General features: G+C 44.9%; 1 protein-coding gene across 1 annotated transcript in view; it reads right to left on the reverse strand.

Annotated features, from left to right (window-relative positions):
- LOC149465757 (fer-1-like protein 4) overlaps positions 1-23335 on the reverse strand; it is a 213680-nt gene that overhangs the window by 91739 nt on the left and 98606 nt on the right. Inside the window, exons 17-23 of the mRNA XM_089673264.1 lie at positions 15819-16023; positions 12184-12304; positions 9871-9971; positions 9498-9585; positions 4818-4934; positions 4235-4387; positions 829-1012 (exon numbers count right to left, since the gene is read on the reverse strand). Of these exons, the coding sequence (XP_089529390.1) occupies positions 829-1012; positions 4235-4387; positions 4818-4934; positions 9498-9585; positions 9871-9971; positions 12184-12304; positions 15819-16023 (969 nt within the window). The remainder of the gene's footprint in view (positions 1-828; positions 1013-4234; positions 4388-4817; positions 4935-9497; positions 9586-9870; positions 9972-12183; positions 12305-15818; positions 16024-23335) is intronic.

Below are 23335 nucleotides of genomic sequence, written 5' to 3' on the forward strand. Positions count from 1 at the left end.
CCTCCACAGCAATGCCCCCTCCTCACATCACATATCCCCCCTTTACATCACCCCTTCACAGCACTGCCCCCTTTACATCACCTCCCCCCCCCCCACCCCCACCACCAGTGGTGTCCCTGGCCCCCTTTCACTCTCCTACCTAAGAGCGGAGAGCGGGAGGCGGAGCATTTCTGGATCGGGTGTGGAAATCAGAGTGCATCATTGAACAGGGCCGCTTCTTTCCCCCCATCCTCCATCACTGTTATAACAGCAGAGCGGACAGCAGGAGACAGAACATTTCTGGAACAGCATTGAACAGAGCATGGGAGAGGGAGCTGTCATAAAATTTCTGGATCGGATGCGGGAAGCTCAGCACAGCATTAAAAAGAGCACGAGAGCTGCGGGGGCTAACTTTCTGAATTAACCAGCAGATGATTGGCTGCTAGCACTGCCCTGCTTCCAATCAGCCGCTGGTTAACTCGCGCTCTATCCAATGCTGTGCTGTGCTTCCCACATCTATTCCAGAAATGTCATATCAGCTCCCACGCTCTGTTCAACACTATACTGTTAGTCCACATGCGTTCCAGAAATGTTCTGTCTCCTGCTGTCTGCTTTGCTGTTACAACAGCAGCGGAGGATGGAGGGAAAGGAAGTGGCTCCTAAATGGCATGATGGGGTCCGGATGAACCAGTGGCTAGGTCCGCATCTGGACCGTGGTCCGCCATTTAGTGATGCCTGCAGTAGAACATCAATTTTAAACTTAAAATTCACTAAGAACCATTGCAGTGTCTCTATAATTTGAAGCTTTCTGCTGATCTATACTGTAAATAACAAAATGAAGCATCTCACCATCCCTCCGAAGCAGGATTGGTGGGTTGGGAGTTGGAGTATCCACCAATTCTCCATTTCTGTCATAGAAGAACTTGTAATCCTCAGGAAGATCTGCTGTGCTGTTCTTGACATACTTCTTTACTCCTAGCCACATGTAGATTTCAGCTTTGGCAAAGATTTCACCGCTGTATGATCCTGGAATCTGGGATCAGAAAAAGACTCACTTTAGAAATGACCTCCAATATCTTATGGCCTAATGCCTAAAGGCATTTTTTTTTGCTAGCATGAGTGTTTGGCATGCTTCAATACTAACCCATCTGCAGCATTGCCCTTGGTTGTAATTGGCCATTGTTCTTGACTGAGCAGTATTGGCCAACTGGACAAATTCTTCAGAGTCGTAGTTAGAATTAACAACTTTGACTTCTTAGTCTTAGGTTGGCCACTGGCACCTATCTTCCAGTAGCACCCTCCTAGTTAGGCTGTTAGGTAAATTTAGTTTTTGGAAGTAGTTGTTTGGTCTGCTCTGTTCAGGGCTTTACAGGCTGGGAGTTTCATTGCCTCCCCCTGCCTCCATAAGAAGTTTCTGGAGCTAAGAGAGGGAGAATTCAAATGACAAGCCTGAATATTAATCGGGGCCTAGCGAATCCCTGGGGAGGTGTGCCCAGATGGTGGATGGAATGCTGTCAAATAGTATTTTTCTTTCCTGAGGGATTTGATCTTTGAGCTGAGAGGAGGTGGGCTGCACCTATGGACTGATCTTGTTCCAGGATCCTGTAAGTAGAGCTTCCTTTCTGTGCTGTACCTCAAAACTACTTCAATGTCCCCTGCTATGAACCTATAGATTGCTCCAGTCTAGCTATAGCTATACTAAAGCTACTTCATGGTCCCCAGCTTTGAACCTGTGGACTCTTCCAGTCTAGCTATACCAGTGCTAAAGCTCTTTAATGGCCCCCAGGCTTGAACCTGTGGACTGTTCCAGTCTACTGTTACCTTATCTCAAAGCTACTTCATGGTCACCAGCCTTCAACCTGTGGACTAATCCAGTCTAGCTATACCAGTGCTAAAGCTATTTAATGGCCCCCAGGCTTGAACCTGTGGACTGTTCCAGTATACTGCTACCTTTTCTCAAAGCTATTTCATGGTCCCCAGCCTTGAACCTGTGGACTGTTTCAGTCTAGCTATACCAGTGCTAAAGCTATTTCATGGTCCCCAGCCTTGAACCTGTGGACTGTTTCAGTCTAGCTATACCAGTGCTAAAGCTATTTCATGGTCCCCAGCCTTGAACCTGTGGACTATTCCAGTCTACTGTTACCTTTTCTCAAAGCTACTTCAAGGTCCCCAGCTGTGAACCTATAGACTGTTCCAGTCTACTTGTACTTGTGCTACTGTTACGGAAGGAGAGAAGTGTCCTTTGCTAATAATAAGAGAAGCAAAAGAAACCAGAATACCTGATGTTGTGGAGTATCCCACATAACCCCAAATCACCCCCTTCCCCACAAGTTTCTACTAGCAAAAAAACCTTAAAAGACAACACCTAGACTGTTCAATGAGACGGATTGAGTGGACTGTTGGCATGTACCTGGCTGTATCTTCACTGTTTTGGGAAAAGAACCTGCTAAACTACAGTGGATCTTTTGGGGGCAGCACTACACCCCTCAATAAATGTGGGAAGATACCTACCTGTCCTCAACCAACTCATTCCAGTGTCAGGAGTCACCATATCAGGAGGCAATGTCACTTTGCCCTGAATGGGCAGCATCTCTTGAAGGAAAATTGTACTCACAAAAGCAGGCTGTCATTGCTGACATTCTTCTAAAATGCCAATTGCATGGCTGTTCCTGGCTTTAGTACTTTAGCATAATGAGCCAGAAAAAGAATGCAGAACAGGAAGGTTAATGAAGTCTAACTCCTAGAGCCCATTTACACTATTGCATTACAGTAAAATGTGGCAACACACACTACATGCATTTTTGCAATGCGGTGCCATACATTCTCTATGGAACCCCCAACGCACCTTGCCAACAGACGTTCTTTGCAGCGATACACGTGACAGTGCAATAACATGCATTTCGATGTGCTGTGCTGCCAAAAAATGGTGCAATCGCCTTTTTCACTGTGTTAGGCAGCCCATTCACATGAATGTGTTACCTAAACACTGCATGCATTAATGGGTGCACTAAAGCACTACAATGGTGTGAACGGGGCTTTCAAGTCAGTTCCCTGTACTTTCTCCTCTATGGAAATGTTCTATACTGGTTGAAATAGAAGCAATACTGGCGCAAGAACGCCCCGAGAGATTCAGGAAAACATGGGGATGTTGGAGTCACTTCAAAACCACCACTACCTACCACACAACACTACATGACCAATCTAGACCCCCAGACTGAATGGTTATACATAATGATGTTTCAGAGAATGCCCAGTGCATTAAGGAGATTTTAGATTTACAAGTAGATGGGTTGAAAACTTGTTGCATAACGGGCGTTGGAGTTTTTGACCCATATCTTGCCCCTTTGATTGTCCATATGCATATTATCTGCTAAACTAAATGATGACTGTACCGGCTCGGCTTCTACATAATAATATGATCCCTTTAACCGCACTTGTCTGTCCTTCCATTGGTTCTTCTCCTTCCCCCAAATTCATATTTGGGGGAGAGGGGAAAGGGGAGGAGGGAGAAGTAAAGGAATAATTTATTATTGTTTTTGTTTTTTTTTTCATTTTTTCCCCCCTCCACACACCCCCCCTCTAATTACACCACTTCACATTCCTTTCTCTACCCGTTCTATTTTCTCCGGCTTATCTTTATTCTTCCTTTAGTAAATACTCACATCATCCACATTTCCTCAACAGAATATAGCAGTTACTTCCTTACAGACGCAAATACTTCTAGGTAACACACATTCTCTAATCCGGATACACAACACAGAACACGCAACCTCTTCAAAGCTACCCTTACCCGACACTTCTTACCCCCTCATCATTAAAGCTCATTATTACATGGGTCAGTTCCCTTTACTATCTTCATTACCTCGTCTAGTAAACTCTTCATATCTGCAGATATGTAATATACACCTGTCTTACTCAGGAGCGGACTGACAACTCATGGGGCCCCCGGGCAATAGGGGATATGGGGCCCCTGTGAAGCCTATGAAAAAGGTACCAGGGGCATCTCATGGGGCCCCATACTGACCCCGGGCCCTCGGGCAGAGCCCGAGTTTCCAAATGGTCAGTCCGCCCCTGGTCTTACTGCATTGTTACGCTATGATTGCAATGTAATCTACCTGTCTGACCCGTCTGCGATACGGGACGCCATTTATTGTGTCTATTCTCGGACTGCGATCAGTAGTTGTATTTGCTTTGCTATGCCTTATTCTTTAATAAAATATTTTTGGAGAAAAAGAAATAGAAGCAATATTTTCACCTTGAAGTAGACGGTGGAGATCTTGCCACAGTCCTTTCCCTTTTCCTCCTCCACCACGGAGTACAGGATGCTCTGCGCTGGGATGCGTGCATAGGCCAGTCGCCTGTTGTTGCTGAACATCCATATCATAATGTCAGGCAGCGTGCACTGAGGCTGGAACAAAATGAAACCACACAATCAATTGGTAGGAAATTCCAATAATAATCAGCGCCATCTAGTAGTCATCTAGTGGTATTTTCCATGTTAAACCAATAAAAAACATTCAACCAGTGCAGGAAGTAGACTAATAACATTTGTTTTTTTCCCAATTTGCATGGAATGAATGTACGTACACTTTTAATGGTTAAATTGATATACATTTTTTTTATAATTACACCCCAAGGAGTAATGTCAGTTATGCATCCCCTTCCCCATGACTTTTCATTGTCTTTACTCTGGTTATAATATAATGAAGAATATAATGCCATGCAGAATATAAGAGTATATAATTCCCATCTTTGGCATCTGGGGTCTAGTCAACCTATTAACAAATTGCGGCCTGTTTTCCTGCAAAATAGTGTACACATTTGTAAGAAGAGCAAACCTCTTTAGTCAAGAGTCGGACTTTGGCTAAAATCTTCTTCCCATCGTTCATCTTCTCTTTCACATTGTGCTTGGTCAGCTGGCGTCTGGCTCTCATTGCTTGTTTGGCATAGAGAACCTAAAGGGATAAAATCCATTTGACTGGTTAAGAGACTGATGGTGACTTCAGCTGTGTGCATGCTTAGTTCCACTACAGAGTACTCTGATATGGAGTTATAGCATAATCCTAAAATTTGCTTATACATCGATAAAGCTTGTTTTCAGGAGCGGACTGACCATTTGGAAACTCGGGCACTGCCCGAGGGCCCGGGGCAGTAGGGGGCCCCATGAGATGCCCCTGGTACCTTTTTCATAGGCTGTTTTGAGTTTGGGCAAGGACACAGGGGCCCCATGATCCCCTATTGCCCAGGGGCCCCATGAGTTGTCAGTCCGCCCCTGCTTGTTTTAGATGTGACACAGCTGTCAGTTTGGGAAGGGTAGGTAGGCATTCTACATTACTTTTCTACAAATGATATGGATTCAAGCAGAAATATCTTCAAGAGAAGCATCTGCGACAAGGCAGCGCAGTGGCTAAATGGTTAGCACTTCCACCTGGCAGTATTAGGGTCGCTGGTTTGAATCCCAACCATGGCACCACCTGCCTGGAGTTTGCATGTTTTCCCTGTGCCTGCGTGGGTTTCCTCCGGTTGCTCCGGTTTCTTCCCACACTCCAAAGACATGCTGGTATGTTAATTGGATCCTGTTTAAATTGGCCCTAGTATGTGTATGTATGAATGTAAGTTAGGAACTTTAGATTGTACACCCCTTGAGGGTTAGGGACTGATGTGAATGTACAATATATATGTAAAGCACTGTGTAAATTGATGGTGCTATATAAGTACCTGAAATAAATATTAATAAACATATACAATATTAAGTTAGGCCTCATGCACACTGGGCATCACAAATGCTACTTTCAAGGATATTTTACATTTTTTTCTGCTTCTAAATTCCCTTCCATGATAACCTATGTGTTTATAGGTGTTTACAAGCTTGTGGAGGCAGACAAAATACATCATTTGCCAATTCAGGAGAACAGCAATCCAGCAGAAAAAGTGCCCAACGTGCCTAAACGTACCTCGCAGTTCACACTACTGATACCTGAAAGTTGCACGACTTGCTGTGTGACTTGAGTACTACTTTGAAGCAACTTTCAGGGAATGCCTGGGTAATCCTCCTGTAATGTTGGATCTCCAAATCACATCAATATAGATGAGGGTCTGACTTCCATTAAAATCTATGGGCAGAAGTCCAATAGAAGTCACCTTGAAGTAGTACAGGAACCTTTTCTAAAGTTGGAGTGACTTCAGTAGTGCTAATTAAGATAGCTCTCATTGACTAACATGGAATTTCACGTATCATGTGACTTGGGGTCTCACAAGTCTGATCCCAAGTTGCGGCAGTGTGAACCGAGCCTTAATGCTGGGAGCATTTAGCACTTGAGCATTCAGTCATTTCAATGGCCAGAATAAATTAATATTCTGGCCAATTGAATGAATAAAGAGCCAAACGATTAATTTGCCTTAATACGTCTGACTTTAGGCGCATTTTTTACACTGCTCTTCTCTTACCAGGAGAAAAGGCATTCAGAAAAGCTGGGGGAAAAGGCCCAGTGCGCAAGTCTTCATACACACGGGGCGTTTTTACAGCAGCTGTTTTTGGCTTTTGGCATTTTTTTCTACAGCCAGTAAACCCCCCAGCATGTTATCCTATTGTCCATGCACACATAGACTGGAATCAATGTTTTTTGGCAGAGATGTTTTTTGGCTGGACAAAAAACCCAGGACTAGTGAGTTTCTAGAGGAGTTTTTTAGCGGTAAAAATGCTCTAATGCTGAAAAACGTGGTAAAATGCAGTAAAACGCCACAAACCGGCATTTTTGGACTTTTTTTACCAATAAAAATAATTTTTTTTATAAAACAAATACTAAAAAAACGCAGGAAAAAGCAGGAAAACCCCACAAAACGCTGATGCAAAAACGCTAAAAAACTCACGTTCTTAACGTGACTTTACACAGCTAACGTTACCAGCGTTATCAAAACACCCCATGTGCATGTAGCTTAATAGTGACAGATGAAGTAAACTTGGCATAAAAAAAAAAAAGAAAGTGTAGAGTATGGGAGCAAAACGTTGGCTCTGGTAAATTTCAACACAGAGGGGTTTGCCTTCAATGCAGGAAAGGTTAATGAGCAAACAGGGAGGTTTAGTGTTAGGGGGAGGGTTAGTGTCACCCTGTGAGTGTTCAGGGACCCACACCCTCACCCACATGGATGTCATATTGGGCCACAGTGGGTCTGTCCATGCATCTACTGGGTCACAATGGACAACAATAGGACTGCTGGCACAGGGATGAATGCAACACCTGTGCATCCCTGTGCCAGCAAAACATGGACCTGCATGGGGAATGGATGGTATTGCCCCATGAGAACAAGGCCTTAGTACTAGGGATATAAGGAGAGTTAGTTTGAGGGTGATGGTATGAGTACTTATTCCATTTCTGTCAGAAAAAAGATCCCCAGAGCTGTACTATCCATTACCCCATCATATATAAACACCCACAATGTTAATGCACCTTGGTATTTTATATTTTATATGCAAATATCGTATTGCTATCTTTCTTCTTACTTTTGTCATATTTGCATTACTTTGAATACATTTGTATTAGGTGCACAAGATATTACTTACATTTTATGTAATGTATGAATGTGTGTACCGGTAAGGGCCAGTAAGGGGTGCTTAGGCATGCTGGAGGGTTTGTTGTTGCTGGTGGTGGATCTATTGTTGATGGTGAGTAACATATTGTTGCTTGGGGGATCTACTGTTTGGAGGGAAGTCTATAGTTGCTGGCTGCTGAAGGGTTTACAGATGCAGGCTGCTAGGTTATCTAATGTTGATTGTGGGGGTCTATTGTTTCTGGGGTGGATCTATTGTTGTTGGTGACAGGTATTTTGTTGCTAGGAGTCTATTTTTACTGTGGGTGTCTGTTGTTGCTGGGGAAGATCTATTTTTGCTGAGGGGCATCCATTGTTGCTGTGGAATCAATTGTTGCTGAGGGAGTCTATTGTTGCTGGGGGGATCTGTCGTTGCAAGGGGGTCTAATGGGAGAAGAATAGCAGGTAGGGACAAGGGACGGTGCTTTAAGGTTGACTGAGGGCAGGGGCAATGGGTGGAGGGGGAGTACCTGCACCTATTTCCTAAGGAAAAAAAGCCCCGAATATATGTATGTTAGTGCATATGTATCTACCAGGGGTCTCCAAACTATGGAGGTGTTGAGGAACTGCAACTCCCATGAGGCCTTGCATATCTTTATACACTCAGTAACGAAACGCGTTAGGGCAAGATCGAGCAGTGACATTATCACGTACGCCGCGTCACGTTTCCAGACCACGTGACCTCAGCTACGCCATCTGTTGCAGGCTGGTGAGATGCCACTGTAGGAGCAGGGAGCACTGTGAAAGATTTTAAATCCAAAAATGCTTGTTTTGTACTGACTCAATGTGAGTGCGGTTTTATGGGGGTTGCTTGGAAACAAACAGTTTCAAATGCTATTATACTATGGCAAGTGTTCTCTAGTCTATTCACATGGGATCTATGGAGTATATGGGATCTTTCAGCTGGAGAGAGATAAGCTGTGGAGTGTATCACAATCATTAAGTATATAAAGATATGCTGCTTTTTCACCAGTATCTGGTGAGTTTGCATTTTGATGGGGTGTTGAGCACTGGAATATATATCGGTGAAGGAAGATTCTATAACTTCATTTGATTGAAGATCATATATATATAATTGATATGTGGACTTTATTGAATGGACTTTATGAGGATCTAATGATTATTTTATTTTCATTTATTTTTATTTTATTTTTTCACACTTTTTTTGGTGGTGGATTAATACTTTATTAGTACGCTATTATTTATTTTTGTGAGCACTATTATTTGTGGTTATATTTTATTTTCACATATTAGTTATTATCTGAAGTATTGTTGCATAATAGCAGCTCCTATATTATTTATTATTTATATATATATATATATATATATATATATATATATATACACGCTATATTTCATGGTACTACATTCTAGAGGCGCGATGATGTAGTCTTTGGAATATATTGATATATTGAGATATATATATATATATATATATATATAATGGACTTATTTATTTTTTATGTGCACATATGTGGTGGTGGATTTATTCATTGATTTATTAATTTATTGATTTATTATTTATCAATTCATATTTATTTAAATATTTACTTATTTATTGGTGTAGGGTTGCGCTATTATTTGTGGTTGGTTTTCTTCTCACATTTTTATTATTTATATTGATATATTATTGATATTATTCACCAGGGTTTATTTTTTTTATTTATATAATAATACCCAAACTAAATTTTATAAAACTGGGGACCTGTGGATGAAACACTTGGTGGTGGACTAGTGAGACCTCAGAGACGCCCTCTTCTACTTTTTCTCTTCCTTTTCCTGCATGTACAAATACTGTATATGTAATACTAATGTAACCTTTCCCTAAAGACCCATGTCTGTGCTCATTGTATTCATCTTCAGTTGTGCTTTCATTCCACTGTCTTTGGTTAAGGATGTTGATGGTGACAATATGTCCATCACAGACTTACCATATTATGAGTAAGAGATTTCATCCTGCACCGATCCAAGTTGTTAGGACGAGCCATGGTCCTCTTTCCAGCACTTTGTGAGTACTGCCTGCAAGAGAGCAAATCAACATTATCAATAATATTCAGAGAATGGAATAATTTAATTTAGTCTCAGTTTGTCTTAGTAGAATACCAGAGAATCATTAACCTTTAATCTACATCATACATTGAACAACACAACATCTTCTAACTACCTGGAGGACCCTGCATATTCCACCAATGACATACTGCCTATAGCACACTTTGATTTTAAAATTTTGCATAACCACATGACGTACTGTAGTTACTGTAGTAATTAAACTGTGTATTTAAAAGTTTTGGCAAAATCATTAACCTGCCACCGGCCACAAATTCTTCTAGGACTTGCTTCAGACGGTTTTCTGGGTTGGATTTAGGTCGTCTTGTGAGTTTCTCCACCTCATTGAGTCCGCGTTCCTGCAGAAGGAATATGTACAGTTACTTGATAACCTCACGTCATTAACATTTTGAGCATCTGGTAAGGAAGCAAAAGCAGCAATGAAGGATTGTTTGAAGACAAATTTTACAAACAAATTATCTTATTTAGTAAGTGTTGCAATGAGAAGCCTTTATAATTTTTTAAGCTGATGCTATCCATCACACAGCTCCAACAACACTGAATCCTGAGAGGGAGGTTGCATGTTCCGCACATGAATGTGCTGCTCTTACAAGACGCGTGTAGGCAGGTGCAGTCTGATTTCTCTGCTGTAGGGCGGTATCATAGCCTGGAGACGAATTCAGGAGAAACTCGGTTTCTTTCCTGGTTCCTGGAGGCAGCATGCTGGCTACGCTGCATCCAGGTGATCTCTGGTGCCCATGTTTGCATCAGCAGAGTCTTTATAGGTAGAAAATGTATATTATATAGTGCACGCTTGTTGGAGCCCAACCTCTGTAGCTGTAGGATAAAGGTGCCAGATGGATATCAGGGATGGATGGATGGGAGCAGTAACACTGAGGCAGCTCTTCTTAGAGTGGAAGCAAGGCTCTAATGCAGTAAGAAGAAAAAGAGAGGAAGGCGCCTCTAAGTGCAGTATTGACAATTTATTTAGTAAACAATGGATAAATTGCACTTACAAGACCTCTGAAGAAGGAGCCTATTGAGCATGCTCCGAAATGCATTACCGCCCCCTTCACCTCCTACATCCGACTCTGCTCTCCTAGCTTCATTTTGATCCACAGGCACATCCTGGACTCTACTTCCTGATCCTATAGACAGAGTTTGCTGCTGGATGGCTGGATGTCCCACCTGGATCTAATTACCACACAATGAGTCTTTTTAACTATTTATCTTGTAAGTGCAATTTATCCATTGTTTACTAAATAAATTGTCAATACTGCACTTCAAGGCGCCTTCCTCTGTTTTTCTTGTAAGAGTCTTTATAAGTCCCTGCTCCCAGGTTTTGGTGAACATTTTGCAAAGTGGTTAGGTTAGGGAAAGAGCACCCGCCTGTCAGGGAAAGTGATAGCGGCAGGGAAAGGTTCCTGAAAAGTAGGGACAGGCTAAGGACTCGCAAACCTGTACTGTAGCCTCCCTTTTGGGACCGGACCGACCAGGCTGCACGCCGCCTTCTCAAGACGTATTCTGTTAGTGCATCTTTACCTGCTGACCCTCAGCCAAGAACTGAACTGTGAGTGTTACCGTTAGCGGCGCTCTCCCGATGGGGTTTTTTGTAGGTGGCAATTTGTGTTAAAGAGTTCCAGTTTATCTACAACCGGACTCTGTGTCTTTACTGCCACCGCATCCCACTGCACCCACCCACACACGCATAGGTGCCATTAATTGTAAATGGCACCCCAAACGCACCTCACAAATGCAGCTCCTATCCAGCCACCACAGTACCATGCAGTTTGATACAGCGTGATTTGAAAAAGTAGTGCTTTTGGTAGTCCATAAAAATAAATGGGCCGTCCCAAGAGGACAGCACGAGAAAACGTGTATTGAAGTGTGAACCAGCCAGGGGCAGACTGACAACTCATGGGGCCCCCGGGCAATAGGGGATCATGGGGCCCCTGTGTCCTTGCCCAAACTCAAAAAAGCCTATGAAAAAGGTACCAGGGGCATCTCATTTGGCCCCCTACTGACCCCGGGCCCTCGGGCAGTGCCTGAGTTTCCAAATGGTCAGTCCGCCCCTGGAACCAGCCCTTAAAACCTAATGACAAACTTTTCTCTGTCTTTTACAGAGATTGGAGTATTTGAAACCTCTGTTTTTCTTTCACTCTTTGTTCCCGATGGAGAGACCTACCCACACCTATCCCAAGAGCCACAACGAAGGGAATTGATGGGATAACCCTCAGATGGGGACAGAGACAGTAAAAAAAGTACATTTATTTTGTAGAGATGGGGAAGGGTTAGAACATGTATTGGGCTTATAGTGCTTCCTGTGTTATCTTGTTCTGATGACACCAAAACCCTCTCATTTTGGCTATCTCTGTCATCACCAGAAACTAAAACGTGAAAGATGTTGTTGTCTGCCAAGTCTATGAGAAACGGGGATAAAAGTTTTGGGCTTTAGCAGTGGTGCTTCCTTTGTTAGCTCTTTTTGTGCTATTTTATTTATAACTTAAGCTTGCCCTTCAAATTAGTGAGTACCATGGAGAAGTGAGTTCTATACCAGGTTCTGACTCTTACCAGCCGCTCTGCTATCTTGACTATCCAGTTGGAATTGTACAGTCTCCAGCTGTGATCCTCCCAGTAGCTCCACACATAGACACATGGCCTGTCGTTACCCAGATGTATGCAACTGAATGAACTATATAAGCAAAAAATAGGTAAGAGAGTAAGAGACTTACAATTTCATCTTTGGCTATACAAGCATTTACAAATCAGTATATCGACTGCAGAATAACTATTCATCATAAGGTGGCCAGACTGTGATCATACAATCAATACAACTAACGTAGATCAATAAACCAGTGCTATCAAAATCAGCTAATCAAATATCAGTGTAATGCTAAATCTCCTAAATCTGCTAAAAAAAAAAAAACTAAAAAAACATACAGTATGTATTATGTACATTACAGTATGCATCCCTGCAGTTAAAAAACAGTACAAAATAAAATAAACATTGAAAATAGAAAACACACAGTAATATGATAAATTGTTCACAATTTCAAATAATACAATGCTTAAATACTTCAGTGAAGAACATGTGACATAAATCCCATACAACAGCACTATGCATGGCAGCTCATCAAAGTCTTTTAGTCAGTGTATCCACAGCATGCTGGTTCTCCTTCTTTCCTTAATCCTTGACCTCCATGCACAAACACTTGTAAATCCAAAGCATTCACCAAATTTATAGGACCCCTTAGTTCTAAAATGGTTATAAATTTCCTGAGATTAAAGTTAGGCACCAGCTGCACCCCTCTGCTTTCAGCTTTCCCTCGAGTTAAGGTCCTTTATTATCCAGCCCTCCACTCAGCCCCATAGACAAAAACCCCATAGTGTAGCATGTAAAACACTTTTATTTAAATAATAAAATTGTACAGCTCTGGTCAAAAGTTTTGAGAATGACACAAATATTAATTTACCTGCAAGGAAACTTGCAGTTATCATTGATTTGCACAAAAAGGGATTCACAGGCAAGGATATTGCTGCTACTAAGATTGCACCTAAATCAACCAATTATTGGATCATCAACAGGGGCGGACTGACAACTCATGGGGCCCCAGGGCAATAGGGGATCATGGGGCCCCTGTGTCCTCACTCACACCCAAAAAAGCCTATGAAAAAGCCAATGAAAGGTACCAGGGGCATCTCATGGGGCCCCCTACTGGCCCTGGGCCCTCGGCAGTGCCCGAGTGCTCGAATGGTCAGTCCGCCCCTTATCATCAAGAACTTCAAGGACAGAGGTTCAATTGTTGTGAAGAAGACTTCAGGGTGCCCAAGAAAGTCCAGCAAGTGTCAGGACTGTCTACTAAAGTTGATTCAGCACCAGTGCAGAGGTTGCTCAGGAATGGCAGCAGGCGGGTGTGAGTGCATCTGCACGCACAGTGAGGCGAAGACTTTTGGAGGATGGGCTGGAGTCAAGAAGGGCAGCAAAGAAGCCACTTCTCTCCAGGAAAAAAATCGGGGACACACTGATATTCTGCAAAAGGTAAAGGGATTGGACTGCTGAGGACTGGGGTAAAGTAATTTTCTCTGATGAATCCCCTTTCCGATTGTTTGGGGCATCCAGAGAAAACCTTGTCTGGAGATGAAAAGGTGAGCGCTATCATCAGTCCTGTGTCATGCCAACAGTAAATCATCCTGGGACCATTCATCTATGGACCATTCAGGTGCTCCGAGAGCAACTTCTCACAACCATCCAAGAACAGTTTGGTGAAAAGCAATGCCTCTTCCAGCATGATGGAGCACCTTGGCAAAAGGGATAACTAAGGGATGACTAAGTGGCTTGGGGAACAAAACATCGTAATTTTGGGTCCATGGACAGGAAATTCCCCAGACCTTAATCCTATTGAGAACTTGTGAAATTCTGACGAACTCCAAGCATTGATTATGCAAGAATGGGCTGCCATCAGTTAGGATGTGGCCTGGAGCTGATTGACAGCATGCCAGGGAAAATTGCAGAGGTCTTGAAAAAGAAGGGTCAACACTGCAAATATTGACTTTTTGCATTAACTTTATGTAATTGTTAATAAAAGCCTTTGACACTTATTAAATGCGTGGAATTATATTTCAGTATACCATAGAAACATCTGACAAAAAGATCTAAAAACACTGAAGCAGCAGACTTTGTGAAAATTAATATTTGTGTCATTCTCGAACCTTTTGCCCAGGGCTGTACTCACATAAATAAACTAGAACAAGATCTCATATAGCAAAAAGCTGAGGAACTTCAAGGTTCCGCACAGTATCTGACATCTTGTCCACCCTCAATGCGTTTCGTACAAGGACTTCCTCAGGAGACAGTTTACATTGCTTCCTGAGGAAATTCTCGGGATTAAACGCTTTGAGACAAAATTTAATTTTTACTGGATTTTCACCACAGGGATGTATTATGTATTTAACACATATTGGTTTATTTGGTGGAGATTTAGAATTGCACTGATATTTAATCAGTTAATTTTGATAGCGCTGGTTTATTGATCTATATATCATCATTTTTCCGGGGGGGGGGGGGATAATGTTTTGCAGCTGCTTTTAGGGAACAAGTTGGGTGAGGATTGAAGTGCAGGTGGTGTGTGTTATTTAATGTGACTAAAATGATCTAATTGGATGAAAATCACATTAAAATGAATGAAAATTGCTAAATATTCCAACCAATCGATTTAGGTAGCTCTTAATTAATTTTCACTTTGCCAAGATGATCAGTTGCTGTGAATACCTGCGTGCTTCATGAGAACTGATCAGATTGAATAAGTGATCATTTTTTTTGGGAGTGAGACTCCAATGATTTTCACATCCTAACAACAAGTCAGCACATGGGGGTTGCTAACCAGGAGTTTTTAGCCAGGTCTACAGATAAAAGATAAAATGGATGGTAATTGTCTGTTAATTCACCTAATTTATTTATTTAATATATATTATTATATATATTATATATTAATATATATTCTTTCATATATATATATATATATTTATAGACACACTTTACTGACATCCTAGCTAAGTAATTAGTTTGAAATAAAACTTTTAAACTATGTTAACTATATTGAATAAATAAATCAGGTGAATTACAGACAAGCACCAAATCGATGATCATTTTACAAAACTGCACAGATTTTGAATATCTACTGGGGCACCTTGGCTGCATAGACTATTTTCTAGAAAAAGATGAACTTAGCTCTAAAGCTATAAAGAGCTAAAAACAATCCAAAACTCTCCAATGGGATGTTTTTAAATCTCTCTCTGATTCAGCACTCCACTTCCAACCTCCAAGTGGAGTGCTGAATCAGATGGAGATTTGAACAGCATAGCAAGGAAACACACTCAGAGATTTGGAGAGTTTTCAGAACTTTAATAACTTAAAGTTTTGGTTGATATGGTTAATGTTGTGTCATATGGGTGCCATGTCACAACATTATTTGTGGTTCAGTAAAGCTCAAAAATGCTTGTATCAATAATTATGATGTAAGGATCAATCTGTGTACACACGAATTCCAACTAGGAAGTCGGTATCACTTTGTGTAGATGAAAATGTTTGCTGCAGTGCCCATGTATGAGCCCAAAGAAGGCATTTTATTCTGCTCTCCTTAGCTGCAACATTGCAACTGCTATTAACCACAGGCTTAACCATTATTGCAATCTTTGTGATATATTACTCGTCTGGTTCTGTGCGCTGAGGTCTCCTTCCAGGTGTCACTGATTTGCCATGTTGGTCCATTTTTAAGGTCACTTCCTCTTCAAGATCTACACTGAGTTCATCCTCTGACCCAGTGTCCAGTAGACCCTGACGTTCCTCTGGTACAGTCTCCTTCTTTTTCGAAGGTTTAGAAGTGATTATTTCAGTCGTTTTACCATAGTTACCTGTGCAACAGAAAATTTTTACTGATATTTTACATCACCTTTTTCATCATTTGCATAAAATCTTTACTGGACGAATAAGCATTTACCACAGGGTGCTTCCATGATAACAGTTTTGCAGAGGCAGTCCTGGGCTTTCTCTTACCAAAGATTTTATTAAGCATATTAAAAAACATACAAACCATAACAAATCGAATGTTACAAAGCAACAACTAACAATAAAAGGCAGGGAAACATCACACAACAAACACAGGGATACACATATGAGACCCTCTCTGGGGTTTAGATAACACTATGGAAGGCAAAGGGCCATAAAACCTGCAACCACCTACAAAAAATACAAAGATTACATACAAAATGATGACAAAAAAGAAAACACATAAAGAGCCACATTCTCATGAGGGACAGTAGTCCCGGAAAGTCATAGACCTGAAAATAACAATAAGAACTGAAAGGCACTTGGTCTAGTATAAACAAACCATACAAAAAACAAAAAAAAACAGAAAAAGAAACGGAAAAAAAAGCAGAGAGAAAAAGAGACAGACCAGCAAAGAAGAGACATTCGGCTAGGGAGGAGAGCTTGGAGACACGACCCCCACACAAGGGGAATGGAGGGGAAACACATCATAGATTAGTAAGTTTTGCAGTGAAACGAGAAACAGGTTGGTAATCCACCCACGGTTGCCAAACAGAAAGAAACTTATCATGTTAGTCCTCTAATATCTCTGTCAGCTTTCCATTGATAAATAAACCTTGGATTCTGGACCTGACCTCCTCAAATTGGAGAGTAGGGGATTTCCAAGAACTGGCGATAGTCTGCTTAGTAGCCATGAAAAAAAAATTAACCAATGAGCGTGGTCCATGAGGTAGGCCACGAAGTGGCTTAAAAAGTAAGGCCTCAATAGGGTTTTTTTTAAAGTTAATGGATGTAACGGAATAGATAAGATTATAAACTCTAGTCTACAGGCGGTGGGCTACTGGACAGGTCCACCAAATATGGAGCATCGTACCCTCTAAAGAGCAGCCTCGAAAACACTGAGAATTAATCCAATATAAATTTAGCTAATCGAGATGTAAAATACCATCTCAAAATCACTTTATAGGAATTCTCCAATGCCGGCATATTGTGAGAACAACGAGAAACCCCTTGCCACATACACCCCCAATCCTCAGTAGAGATTTCGATCTGAAGCTCCACATGCCACTGCGCACAATAAGCAGGTAGTGCTGGGCTTTCTAATAAGAAACCCCAGCACTGTCTCTTCACTTATTGACTGCTCCTTAAGATGAAAAATATCCAAGAACAGAGATGGTTGGTGTGTGTTCCTTCTAACTCAGAAGTGTGTGTAAAATTTAATATCCTGCTATTCAGATCTATTCAATATACATATCTAGAGATGAGCGAAGAAATGAAAAATTCGATTCGACTGATTCGGCGAATTCGTGGACAATATTCGATTCGAGTCGAATAAATTCGCTGTGAATTTAACTTAAAAAAGGGTGTTTCTAGGCTTCAGAGAGACTTAATATTAGTGCAGAACACTGTACCTTTAATTTAAATGCCCTTGGAGTCTGCTGGGGAAGAGAAATAATACTGTCTGTCAGTATGACATGCAGATGAGTGCCGTCGATCTTAGAATCACTGCACACTTCACTCCTTTGGCCAGTCACGGGGCCAAAACCAGTGTTTGGAGCCACAGTGTGGCGGTGGAGGCAGCAGCAATGGGAGGCCATACAGCAACCTATGACAAAATGGAAACCAGCAGGAGCGTGAGGAGACCTGAAAGTGGCACATGGCAGAGTGGGAGCAATGGGAGGCGGTACAGGGACCCAGGTCACACTATGGGCCCAGCAGCAGCGTGACCAGGCGGTACGGGGGCCCATGGCCGATATGGGGCTTGGTGGCACCTATGGAAGGCCTGTAATCTGCCAGCAACCTATGACAAAATGGACAACCGCAGGAGTGTGAGGAGATTTCAAAGTGGCACATGGCAGAGTGGAAGCAATGGGAGGCCGTACAGGGACCCAGGTCACACTGTGGGACCAGCATCAGCGTGAACAGGCGGTACGGGGGCCCATGGCCGATTTGACCTCATTCATCCCATAGTCCTGCCGACTCACGAATAGCGTGGCCTCCTCAAAGGGCCTGAGCAAGCGCAGGTGTCACACATGAGCTGACAATGGCTGACATCTAAGTTACACAGGGAGTACCTTTATCCGCTTTTAACATCAGGAAATCTGTGATGGCCTTTAGCTGTTCGTAAAGGCGGTCTAACATATGTAGGGTTGAATTACACCTTGTTGCAACGTCACAGCATGAGGAGTCGGTACGGGGGCCCATGGCAGATTACATGTCTGGCAGCAGCAATGGGAGGCCCGTAATCTGCCAGCACCCTATGTCAAAAAATTTAACACACCAGCAGTGTGAAGAGACCTGAAAGTGGCACATGGCAGCAGAGTGTGGCGATGGAGACAGCAGCAATGGGAGGCCGTACAGGGACCCATGAGAGACTCTGGACTTGGCAGCAGCATGAGGAGGCGGTATATAGGGGCCCATGGCAGATTAGGGGCCTGGCAGCAGCTATGTGAGGCCCGTAATCTGCCTGCACCCTATGTCAAAAAATTTAACACACCAGCAGTGTGAAGAGACCTGAAAGTGGCACATGGCAGCAGAGTGTGGCGATGGAGACAGCAGCAATGGGAGGCCATACAGGGACCCATGACAGACTCTGGACTTGGCAGCAGCATGAGGAGGCGGTATATAGGGGCCCATGGCAGATTAGGGGCCTGGCAGCAGCTATGTGAGGCCCGTAATCTGCCTGCACCCTATGTCAAAAAATTTAACACACCAGCAGTGTGAAGAGACCTGAAAGTGGCACATGGCAGCAGAGTGTGGCGATGGAGACAGCAGCAATGGGAGGCCGTACAGGGACCCATGAGAGACTCTAGACTTGGCAGCAGCATGAGGAGGCGGTATATAGGGGCCCATGGCAGATTAGGGGCCTGGCAGCAGCTATGTGAGGCCCGTAATCTGCCTGCACCCTATGTCAAAAAATTAAACACACCAGCAGTGTGAAGAGACCTGAAAGTGGCACATGGCAGCAGAGTGTGGCGATGGAGACAGCAGCAATGGGAGGCCGTACAGGGACCCATGAGAGACTCTAGACTTGGCAGCAGCATGAGGAGGCGGTATATAGGGGCCCATGGCAGATTAGGGGCCTGGCAGCAGCTATGTGAGGCCCGTAATCTGCCTGCACCCTATGTCAAAAAATTTAACACACCAGCAGTGTGAAGAGACCTGAAAGTGGCACATGGCAGCAGAGTGTGGCGATGGAGACAGCAGCAATGGGAGGCCGTACAGGGACCCATGAGAGACTCTAGACTTGGCAGCAGCATGAGGAGGCGGTATATAGGGGCCCATGGCAGATTAGGGGCCTGGCAGCAGCTATGTGAGGCCCGTAATCTGCCTGCACCCTATGTCAAAAAATTTAACACACCAGCAGTGTGAAGAGACCTGAAAGTGGCACATGGCAGCAGAGTGTGGCGATGGAGACAGCAGCAATGGGAGGCCATACAGGGACCCATGACAGACTCTGGACTTGGCAGCAGCATGAGGAGGCGGTATATAGGGGCCCATGGCAGATTAGGGGCCTGGCAGCAGCTATGTGAGGCCCGTAATCTGCCTGCACCCTATGTCAAAAAATTTAACACACCAGCAGTGTGAAGAGACCTGAAAGTGGCACATGGCAGCAGAGTGTGGCGATGGAGACAGCAGCAATGGGAGGCCGTACAGGGACCCATGACAGACTCTAGACTTGGCAGCAGCATGAGGAGGCGGTATATAGGGGCCCATGGCAGATTAGGGGCCTGGCAGCAGCTATGTGAGGCCCGTAATCTGCCTGCACCCTATGTCAAAAAATTTAACACACCAGCAGTGTGAAGAGACCTGAAAGTGGCACATGGCAGCAGAGTGTGGCGATGGAGACAGCAGCAATGGGAGGCCATACAGGGACCCATGACAGACTCTGGACTTGGCAGCAGCATGAGGAGGCGGTATATAGGGGCCCATGGCAGATTAGGGGCCTGGCAGCAGCTATGTGAGGCCCGTAATCTGCCTGCACCCTATGTCAAAAAATTTAACACACCAGCAGTGTGAAGAGACCTGAAAGTGGCACATGGCAGCAGAGTGTGGCGATGGAGACAGCAGCAATGGGAGGCCGTACAGGGACCCATGAGAGACTCTAGACTTGGCAGCAGCATGAGGAGGCGGTATATAGGGGCCCATGGCAGATTAGGGGCCTGGCAGCAGCTATGTGAGGCCCGTAATCTGCCTGCACCCTATGTCAAAAAATTAAACACACCAGCAGTGTGAAGAGACCTGAAAGTGGCACATGGCAGCAGAGTGTGGCGATGGAGACAGCAGCAATGGGAGGCCGTACAGGGACCCATGAGAGACTCTAGACTTGGCAGCAGCATGAGGAGGCGGTATATAGGGGCCCATGGCAGATTAGGGGCCTGGCAGCAGCTATGTGAGGCCCGTAATCTGCCTGCACCCTATGTCAAAAAATTTAACACACCAGCAGTGTGAAGAGACCTGAAAGTGGCACATGGCAGCAGAGTGTGGCGATGGAGACAGCAGCAATGGGAGGCCATACAGGGACCCATGACAGACTCTGGACTTGGCAGCAGCATGAGGAGGCGGTATATAGGGGCCCATGGCAGATTAGGGGCCTGGCAGCAGCTATAGGAGGCCCGTAATCTGCCAGCACCCTATGTCAAAAAATTAAACACACCAGCAGTGTGAGGAGACCTGAAAGTGGCACATGTTTGAGGCATGATTCATGGCGGATTTAGTCAGTTGTGTCAGGAACTGGTGGTTTGAAATCCAGACTAATCCACGCCTGATTCATTTTCACAAACGTGAGTCTCTCCACACTTTGGGTGGACAGTCGTGTCCTCCGCGGAGTTACAATACCTCCTGCCGCACTAAACACGCGCTCCGATGCCACGCTACTGGCCGGGCATGACAGCCTTTCAAGGGCAAATTCAGCTAGTTGGGGCCAAAGGTCAAGTTTCGTTGCCCAGTAGTCAAGGGGATTGTCTACCTCGGTTGGCAGGGTGCTGTCCAAGTAGGCCCAAGCCTGTTGTTTGAGCTCCTGCTCCAGGTCCACCTGATGCTGCTGCTGCTGCTGCGGCTGGTTAGTAGTTTCCTCACTGCGCTGGTGAAGAAAGCTACTCATCATCGACTGCAGACTGAGGCAGCCACTGCTGGTGGAGCTGCCACTGCTCCTACCACCCCACCCCTCCCCTGCTGCCATGCCAGCGGAACGCGAGCGCACAGGGCCCACAGTGTCTGAGAATGGACGTTGGCGCACAAAGGCAGAGACCAACTGACTACATAGGTGGTTTTTATAGTACGTAATTTTGGCCTCCCTCTCAGCAGGTGTGAAAAAGGCCACCATTTTGGACCGGTAGCGAGGGTCCAACAAGGTGGACAGCCAAAAGTCATCCCTCTGTCTGATGGTTATTATTCGGCTGTCGCTACGCAAGCAACCGAGCATGCTATGGGCCATTTGTGCCAAGGAATGCGAGGGACTCCCTGCCTCCATCTCCACAGCATACTGCCACGGTGCGTCTGGGTCCTCTGTCTCCTCCTCCTCCTCCTCTACCAGATGCTCCTGCTCCTCCACTCCTGTCCGCTGAGTGGAAAAACCACCCATTTCACTCAATAATTCCTGAGCACAAATGTCCTCCTCTACCTCCTCCTCTTCTTCCTGTCCTGCCCCCACAGGGGTCATGTGGCGTTGAGATCTGTGCGCCACGTCTACCGCACCCTGACCAGCCATTGTTAACAGCATTTGTTCCAGGACGTGCAACAGAGGAATGACGTCGTTCATCCCATAGTCCTGCCGACTCACGAATAGCGTGGCCTCCTCAAAGGGCCTGAGCAAGCGGCAGGTGTCACGCATGAGCTGCCAATGGCTGACATCTAAGTTACACAGGGGAGTACCTTTATCCGCTTGTAACATCAGGAAATCGGTGATGGCCTTTCGCTGCTCGTAAAGGCGGTCTAACATGTGTAGGGTTGAATTCCACCTTGTTGCAACGTCGCAGATCAGGCGATGCTGTGGAATTCCGTTCTGCCGCTGCAGCTCAATGAGGGTGTTCTTTGCGGTGTAGGAATGGCTGAAATGCATGCACAGTTTACGTGACATTTTAAGGATGTCTTGCAGTGGGATGGTGGATTTTAGGAACCGCTTGACAACCAGATTGAACACGTGAGCCATGCATGGCGCATGGCACAACCTTCCTTGACGCAGAGCAGACACCATGTTCTTTCCGTTGTCAGTCAACATGGTTCCGATTTTTAGTTTGCGCGGAGACAGCCATCTGTCGATTTCTCTGTTCATTACACTCAGCAGTTCCTCCCCTGTGTGACTACGTTCGCCAAGGCATACCAGGTGCAGCACAGCGTGACACCGTTGCGCCCTGCACATGTGATATGCCGGTCGGGTAATGGGACTTGGCACGGGGGTGGCGGCTGAGGACACGGCGGAAAAAGAGGTGGTAGAGGCGGACATGCTTGCTGGACCAAGGACGTGCAAACGTGGAGGCAAAAGCGTCGTGACCTGTCCAAGTTGCTGGTGCGGCTGTGCCGGCACCACGTTCACCCAGTGGGCCGTAAATGACATGTACTGTCCCTGACCGTAGTTACAGCTCCACACGTCGGCGCTGCCGTGCACTTTGGCAGAGACCGACATGCTCAAAGACTGGCCCACCATCTCTTCTACATGTGAATGCAGGGCTGGCACTGCCTTTTGGGCAAAGAAATGACGGCTTGGCACTCTCCACCGCGGCGCGGCACAAGCCATCATTTCTCGGAAAGGTGCTGAGTCCACCAGTTGGAAAGGGAGGGACTGCAGCACCAGCAACTTGGACAGGAGGACGTTCAGCTTTTGCACCGTCGGGTGCGTGCTCGCAAACTGTTGTCTCTTGGATACGGATTCCAAGAAAGACTGTTGACGGAATCCGAGAAGAGGAGTAGCAGGAGAAGGAGCATCTGAACGAGCGGAAGATGCCAATGAGCGACAACTCCCCTCAGCAGAGGTGTTGGAGCCTTGACTGGCTGATAGAGGGCGATTGACGACGTCGGGTGACGGAGCAAGTAACGGAGCGGGTGATGGAGCGGGGGCTGGGGCAGGCAGAACCGCCGTATGTTTATCACGGTTTTCCCAGGCCACCGAATGGTGACGCTGCATATGCTGACGCAACGCTGTAGTCCCAACATGGGCCCCCTGGCCACGCTTGCATTTCT

Source organism: Staurois parvus, unplaced genomic scaffold (genome assembly GCF_062004578.1).
Source record: "Staurois parvus isolate SC_StPar_1 unplaced genomic scaffold, SC_StPar_1.0 ptg000137l, whole genome shotgun sequence".
Classification (NCBI taxonomy): Eukaryota; Metazoa; Chordata; class Amphibia; order Anura; family Ranidae; genus Staurois; species Staurois parvus.